At 43.0% G+C, this 7,861-nt stretch overlaps 1 protein-coding gene across 2 annotated transcripts; it reads left to right on the top strand.

Moving 5' to 3' along the window:
* The first annotated feature begins 532 nt into the window (after positions 1 to 532).
* On the top strand, positions 533 to 7,682 carry TMEM220 (transmembrane protein 220). Of its 2 annotated transcripts, XM_081185061.1 has the most exons (7): positions 533 to 737; positions 2,657 to 2,686; positions 4,386 to 4,446; positions 5,689 to 5,812; positions 6,402 to 6,461; positions 6,839 to 6,906; positions 7,102 to 7,682. In XM_081185061.1, the coding sequence occupies exons 1-7, from the start codon at positions 597 to 599 to the stop codon at positions 7,161 to 7,163; spliced, it is 546 nt and encodes a 181-aa protein (XP_081041187.1). In that variant the 5' UTR covers positions 533 to 596; the 3' UTR covers positions 7,164 to 7,682. The 2 variants fall into 2 exon arrangements, with proteins under 2 accessions (XP_081041187.1, XP_081041186.1); XM_081185060.1 differs by lacking the exon at positions 6,839 to 6,906 and having other exon boundaries at positions 544 to 737.
* Positions 7,683 to 7,861: the final 179 nt, after the last annotated feature.

Consider the following 7,861-nt stretch of genomic DNA (forward strand, 5'->3'; position numbering starts at 1 on the left):
ATGAGCGCCGCAACCCCAGAGTCAGGCACGACTGGACCTAATAGTCAGGGGTCCCTTTACCTTTAAACTACTGAATGTAATGGGGCCCTTTATATGTCCAGCTGTCCCTTGTCAACAACAAATTGTAACTGTTTTTTGTGTTGAATATATGCTGTATGGTAATTTATGAACCTATTGGGTATTTAAAACCATTTGCACATAAGAAAATATGTATTTTATCAAAGTAATTGTTGAACTTATCTTATATTTTGGAAATGTACATGCAGTTTTTATTCCTTTAAATTTGGGGGGGGGCAAGCGAGTGGGGCCCTAAACTACAGTTTGTTTAGCTTATACGTAAATCCGGCACTGGGTCTGAAGCAGAGATTGGCAGCTGCTTTGCGTTGCACCGCCTCCCGGTTGCGGCCGCGCTCGGCGAGGACCCAGCCCGTTTCGTCAGAAGAGCGCGGCGTGGGCGGTGCATGGCAGGACTACGAGGACGGGGGGGGGGGCTTTGTAAGGGGCGTGTATGAACGCGCCTGAGGTCGATCAAGCGTCTCTCTCCACTGGTGGGGCGGGAGAGGGGCGGGCACGCGAGTGAGCGGGGCGAGCGAGCAATGGAGGCTGCCGCCGCTTCGTTGCCTAGGCTTAAGCGGGAGTCTCCGCCGCCGCCTCCTTCCGCGGGTGCCAGCAGCCGGGTCTGGAGACTTAGCAACTTGGTCATGGCCGTCTTCTTCGGACTCGCCGGGGCCGTGCAGGTCGGGGATGGTGCTGCGCTGGGCGTAGGAGGAGGGCGAGAAAAGTCTGCAAGGAGCAGCTTGGCTGTGCGGGTGGGCGAAGGTCGGTCGCAGGGTTGCAGCTGGCCGGTTTCCAGGGCAGGGCGAAGGGTAACGAGGAAAGGGCGTTCAGGATTGCGGCTTTGGAGAGGTTTGAAGCGGGACTGGCGCAGGCGGGAAGGGAAGATCGACCGCACACCTTTCTTTCATCATCACAGAAGGTTATGTGGGAAAAGGAGCATTTTTCTCTATTATGTTTATTTATTTGGGGCAAAACGTATGCATAGACCTGCTCTCCCATCTCCACCGAAACAAAGCAACCATAATCCCATCGTTAAAAGCAAGTTGGATGCATTAAAAAGTCACAGCATCTCAACACGAAACACATTGAAAACAAACAAAACCAAGAGAGCCAGGACTAACGCATCAGAATCTGAACAGGCATGAAACCAAATGCTTTCTGAAGATGAAAAGTCTTTTAAGTGGTGGCAGAAAACAAGTAGGGAGGGAGATAGATAAGATCTCTCAGGGCAGGGATACCATTTTATAAGGTGCCACCACAGGGAAGGCTCTCTCACATGCTGTCACACAACGCAGAAGGCAGGGGAGCAGGCAAGGGGGTCTGTTTATTTTCAAGATATGGGCAGATACAGGTGGGAGGAGATGGTCTTTCAAATAGCTTGGTCCTAGGCTCCATCTTGAAGGGTTTTAATGACCACCTTGGATTATATTTGGAACAGTTGTTTACCTATGCAGTTATGTAGCTTTTTTAAAAAGAGGGAAGAAGCTCCAGGTTACTTCTCCCTATCAGCAATCCATGTTGCCACTCAAGAACATCCTTTTTTGTTCCTGTTTCCCCTTCCCCCACCTTGTTGCCATTACTTAAATTGATTTAGTTCTGAAACTAGTTGTGATCAAGACTAGTCTATTACACTACTCCAATGATTTGGACAGTGCTTAATAATAATAATAATAATAATAATAATAATAATAATTTATTATTTATACCCCGCCCATCTGGCTGGGCCTCCCCAGCCACTCTGGGCGGCTTCCATAAAAACCAAAAATACAATAAAATATCACACGTTAAAAACTTCCCTGAACAGGGCTGCCTTAAGATGTCTCCTGAATGTCAGGTAGTTGTTTATCGCTTTGACATCTGCTGGAAGGGCGTTCCACAGGGCGGGCGCCACTACCGAGAAGGCCCTCTGCCTGGTTCCCTGTAGCTTTGCTTCTCGCAATGAGGGAACCGCCAGAAGGCCCTTTAGGATAAACAGGTGACATTGGGGAAATAAAGCAATTTCTCCCCCTGCCACAGTGAGACTTCATTCTCCCCATTATATTTATGTAGTTTTCAAGCTATGAATGCTGGATTAGGAAATATATCACTTACTAAGAGTAAGCAGAATCAGTCTTCTGCTCTAAAAACTGCCTAGGGGAAAACAGTATGTGCACAGTTTATATATTCCTGAGTTGTTATTTTGGTAAAATAGGCAATTCATTTATATCCTATTAGCAATCTGACGACAGTACCTGAAAAAAAATACCGGTAGCTAGACTGTTCTCCTTAGTTCCACTAAGGCTGCAGCCCCAAACACATTTACTAGAGAATACCCCCCCCACACACACACACACCTGTTTTCCTTCTGGATTTACTCTTGGGTACAGAAATGATCTAGAAGACAGCACTGGGTATATGTTCAGGTATTTTAATCTGCAAAATTCCATAGGTCTCTGCTTACAGTTGCCCATTTCACATTGAGCAAGGCTCACCAACAATTTATCCTGGAGTCTTGGATATAAATACTCAGGATTAACTGATTTACGGATCAGTTGGAAGGATTTTTATGCTATGCACAATTTAATGTTTTTAGCAATGTTTCCTGCCTTCTTTGTTGCAGGTCAATGACCCAGATCCAGGACTCTGGATAGTGAGTATAAATTCAGAGGCTATTACAAATACTAGAGAACTTGACATTGTCGGAGGTGTCTTGTCAGGCAGTGCCATTGAATTTCAAGCCATGTCATCTGTCTGAAATGCCTTTGCAGCTTGATCAAAACTCCTTCTAATTGGCTTTGGGTTGTTGCTCAGTCAGTGACATTGTGTTCTAACATGACACTTTATTTTTGTTGTTGTGGATTTACATTATATAAATATTTATAGAATAGCTTACAGATAAAACATCAGAATAGATTGCAAAAACGACTGTAGAAGCAGCATAATATAATTAAAGAGTTTCAAGTGCTGGGGAAATAAGACTTGGTGCTAGAGATGCAGTAATTTTTACAAAACTTACCTGCTTTTTGAGGAACTTCATTCACAAAGTGGCTTACAATCTTCAATATCAGAGTAAGCACTGGGGAAACCTCCCTGGAGAGAGGGTTTCACAGGTACAGATTGCCACTAAGAACTCTGCTGGATCAGACCAAGGGCTCATCCAATCCCTTTCCCCTTATCATCACATTCTTCACTTCAGATGGCACCTGGAGGATGACCTTTGATGATCTCAGTGAACTGGCAGGCTTGATTCTTAGGAATCCAAGCTTCAAGACATCCAGAGCTCTAAAGGCAAGCACCAGCACCAGGCCTGAAGATAGTGCCGTTGGTTAAGCACCAGCAATATATATTCCCATCACTTGGTCACCATTATAGTCCTTACTGCTGTGCTTACTGCTGTGCTTTGAACCAACGGCAGCTTCCAAACAATCTTCAGAGCAGCCCCACGTATAGCACATTAGACTACAGTGGTGCCTCGCGAGACGAAAAGAATCCGTTCTGTGATTCTCTTCGTCTAGCGTTTTTTTCGTCTTGCAAAGCAAGCCCATTGACGGATTAGCGCTATTAGCGCTATTAGTGGCTTTTAGCGGCTTATCTGCTGATCGGATCAGCTGATAAGCGGCTTAGAAAAAGGGGGGAAGGGAAAAAACCAGCAGGAACTCACAAGACATTGTCGTCTTGCGAAGCAAGCCCATAGGAAATTCGTTTTGCAAAGCACCTCCAAAACGGAAAACTCTTTCGTCTAGCGAGTTTTCCGTCTTGCGAGGCATTCGTCTTGCGGGGCACCACTGTACTGTAATTTGGAGATTCTAGAGCACGAACCACCTCTGTCAAGGTGTGCATCACCTTTGACTGTGAAAGATGCTCAGTGCCACGGAGGCCACTGGGGCCTCTAATGACAATGCTGTAATTAAAACAACCCTCAAAATGCAAACCTCCTTTAGGGGCAGTCCAGCCTTGCCTAGAACAGATCAAATACACATCCTCCAGGCAACAGAACCACCAGCAGCAGTAAGCATCTCACTTGCAATCATCTCATCAGACTGCATTGTTCTCTTTGTATTGATGATGACATGGGCCATTCCTTCAGCAGACTCTTTTCCCTTTATGAATAGTTTTGTGATCCAAGGGGCTGCCTTTGTACAAATGAAACACCCTTTTCCTTCCAAGATCTTGTACACTTTCTCTTCCTGGGAGGCAAGCACCCATTCCTTCCTTATTATTCCTGGTGTGGTTATCTGGGGGCATCAGATTGGCTCTTGGCTCTGTCTGGTAATCAGGATGGAGTATGTTGTCTTCCTTGTCCCTGCCTTCAATTTCTACTTAGGAGATTTGTTCTATCTCACTCTCAGGTTGCCTACTCTGTACCTGCAGCTCTCACACTGGTTGTCGGCCTTAGTCCACCAATTGCAGGTACAGTATTAGATTCCCTCTTCCAATCCCCAAATCAATTGGACCATTCACCTCTTCCTCTTTGTTATATTATGGTTATAATTTGAGGGCAGGGGAGGTCTTTGTGTCTTGCCTGTGTTCAGACTACTATTTAACATTTATTTAGTCCCAAAGTACTGCTAGATGCTGTACAGAACAAATATGTAGTGAAGATGCTGGGTGGGGATATTAGACCTCAGATTCATTGATGGGAGCTCTTAAATGTTTCAAAACACCCTTCATTAGGATACACAATCTGAACAACGCATATTGTGCCTATTCATTTCCAACTTCTCCCTCCTACACATTTTTGGTGTTCCTCTAAAGGATCTTGGGTATGCTGAGCATTAATTCCCTTTTTATCATGCCACTGACATCCAGGCTGTTCTTTTTTCAAAGCTTGTTTATTTATAGGAATAGCTTGCATTACTTTTGTCCATTTCACTGAAATGCCTATTTTAAGTTTTTTGTTTTAAAATTACCTATGGTTTAATTTCATTACTAACTTGTTCCAAATTAAGAGAAATCTGTATTTTTTGAAACACATTGTCCTATTTTACTATTCTTATTTCCCTCTCTCTCTCTCTGAATGATGAATTCTTCCATATCCTGATCGCTTTCTCCCAGATGTCACATCTTAACCAATTATTTTCTCGAAGTCAAAACTTCATTTGTTGTGGCGTGTCAACTGTTTCTTCTGCTTTCTGCAATATAAAGTAATCTCTCGCATATATTAACTATTTGCTAAATCCAGTCATTTTAGATATTTTATGCCTGCATGAAGGATCTCTCTTCTTGTTCTCTGCTTGATGATCTTTAGTACATACCAAATATAAAATCACTTGTGGCACAATCCTGTGCATGTTCAGTTCAGTCAGCCAAACTCTGTAGAGGATTACAGTTTCCTCCTCCTTATTGTTTGAAGGCCTTCTGAAGAGACACATCCATGGAAAATGAATTCAGTAAGTCGGTAGATCCAGACTGTTAATTGAACTTAATTCCCACTAATCAGTGTGAAGTAAAGCAAGACTAACTTGTCCAGTTGGTTTCATCGGGACCTAAGTTCAACTAACTTGGGCTACAATCCTATTTCCACTTCCTAGGAGTAAGGCCCATTGAACTCAGTGGAGCTTATTTCTGAGTGGGCCTGTATGGGTTTGCACTGTTAGTTTGGAAATGTAAATTCTATTGAAATTTGTACCAATGACTTACCGCTTTCCTTAGACAATATTGTGTGGCGGAGTCTGTCAGATCTACATTCAGCTGCTTGTCTTGTGGGTTCTGCCATCCTGGGGTATTCCTTGTTTACTAATGCTCAGAAAAGCATCTTGCATGAGGAAGAAGGCAGGTATGTAATAATTTCTTTTTTTCTGCACAGTTTTCATATTGTCAACCTTCCACTGAAGTTAGAGGTTTCTTTTTAGCAGTCGGATTCTCACGAGACCCTAACTATAGGTCTGTGAAGAACCAGAAGCCAGCAGGCTAGCAGACCACCTCAAAAGCACAGGATTAAAGTTCTGAAATCCTTGGTTCAAATTCAACAGAGATGCAGCTGTGTCAAACTTCTCAACAAAAAGAAATCACAGCAGATTTTTCCTACAATCTGACCTCATTGTGGCTGCATACAGCCCACTGGAAGCAGTACCATATAATTGGGAAGGGATAGGGACTCAAAATTAAGGAAATGTCACAACCCTCTGCCCTCCCATTCTCTCGTCTTCCATTACTTTGTACATGTACTAAGCTACTGCCGCAGTGTTGGGCTTAGTGCTATGATAGCTTTAAAGTGAGAAACGGTTTGCTTTCCCCCAGAGAAACTGACATCTGACACTTCTTATGGTAAGTTTATTTATTCTTGTTCTTTGCTGAGTCTGCTTGCATATGATTAAATTTATGGACAACACATTTGAATAACTTACAATCTTTTTTAAAAACAGGGAGTTATTTGGTCTGTTGATTGTTACCGTCTGGATGAGCCTTTGTCGTCGTTCAGCCAAGTGAGCCTTTTAGCTATTTATAATATGTGGAAGAAATAGTCTTTACTCTATTGAAGATATGGTATAGCCTTCTTCCCTCAAAATGACTTTAGTTTTGTGATGTTTTAGTTTTGTGATTCGTTTTATACCTTAATGCCGTATGATTTTCAGTTTACAAGTCTGTAAACTTGAGCATGTTCAAATAGTTTGCATTTTTCTATAAAGCATAATTTATAGTTATAATTCAGCATTTGTATTCCAGTTGAGGTAAACGTAACTCTCAGCATATAAAGGAGTGATTAATCATATTTCTTTGTGGGGAGGGCGGTAGAATAGTTGTTTCCCACACCGCCCCAACTTGTGCTTGAGCAAAGCACCCAATTTTCTTCTCATTGCAGCCCCCGGAAAAGCTGCTCCTGGGTTATGTGGGACCCTCTGGAGCAGTGTGGTTCAGGGGCTGCAGGAGGTAAGGATTGGCAAAAATCAGCTACTGTGCCTTTGCAGAAATACTTTCTAGTAGCACAACCCCACCATTGGGTGCAGCCCCATAAAGTTTCAGACAAAAATCTTTTTTTTAAAAAAAGATGAAATTTCAACAAGTTGGTTAAGTTCCTGTTAATTCGACTTGATTTTCAGTAAATCGTCTTTTCTTTCCTTACAGAAATTCCCTGGGTGGGGTTCACTTGGCCATTGCAATCTTCCTCTCCCTTTTCCCCTTTGTAATGTGGCTGTACATCTACATGAATGCAGAGATGCGAACATCCTGGCCATCTCACTGTAAAACAGTTATTTAAGAAGGTGGAAATGAAGCAATCAGTGTTCTAGCGCCTATTTGCCCAGCTCTGATTTGTCAGCTGTGCCAAATCAACAGCGATCACAGCCATGGCTGAGATCAGTTTGTTCCTTTGAGAGTCTGATTTTAAATTGTCTGTTATGTTCTTGAATGCTGGAAACTGGAGCACAATTAGAGTGGAATTTTCTGGATCCTGGTCTAGATTTTCAAGGAAAGAATATATCTGCAATAAGGCCACATGGGTTAGGGCTGCATTAACTACAGGCCCTTGGTACCTGCAAGGGATTGGATCAAATGAAATAGGTGCTTCTGTGGGAGAAGCTGGAGTCTAGAGGTGATTTGAACTTACTGCTGAAACCAGCGGAGCTGAAGCTGCAGAACAGCCTTGAAGGGACAGCAGTGTTTGTATGTTTTACAGACTGTAATTAAAACTACTTGTAATAGAACAACTGGGTCTCTGAGCAATCTGTCTGGATTTGCGTATGAATTTTACTGTCACACACCCCACCTACCTCAATTGGACATATCTGCAGAGCACATTACAATATCCTGATGATTAGCTTGCAGTCCTACAAAGATGTGACAGAAAGCAGAAGCTGTAGTGTGTCTCAAGTAAGGCAATATAGGT

Source organism: Podarcis bocagei, assembly GCF_964188305.1.
Source record: "Podarcis bocagei genome assembly, chromosome: 2".
Classification (NCBI taxonomy): Eukaryota; Metazoa; Chordata; class Lepidosauria; order Squamata; family Lacertidae; genus Podarcis; species Podarcis bocagei.

Bases quoted from the DNA above. Each gene is read 5' to 3' on its own strand.
- TMEM220 (XM_081185060.1), top strand. From the start codon at position 597: ATGGAGGCTGCCGCCGCTTCGTTGCCTAGGCTTAAGCGGGAGTCTCCG. The intron at 5,813-6,401 runs GTATGTAATAAT...TTTTAAAAACAG, and splicing joins TTGCATGAGGAAGAAGGCAG to GGAGTTATTTGGTCTGTTGA. The intron at 6,462-7,101 runs GTGAGCCTTTTA...CTTTCCTTACAG, and splicing joins CTTTGTCGTCGTTCAGCCAA to AAATTCCCTGGGTGGGGTTC.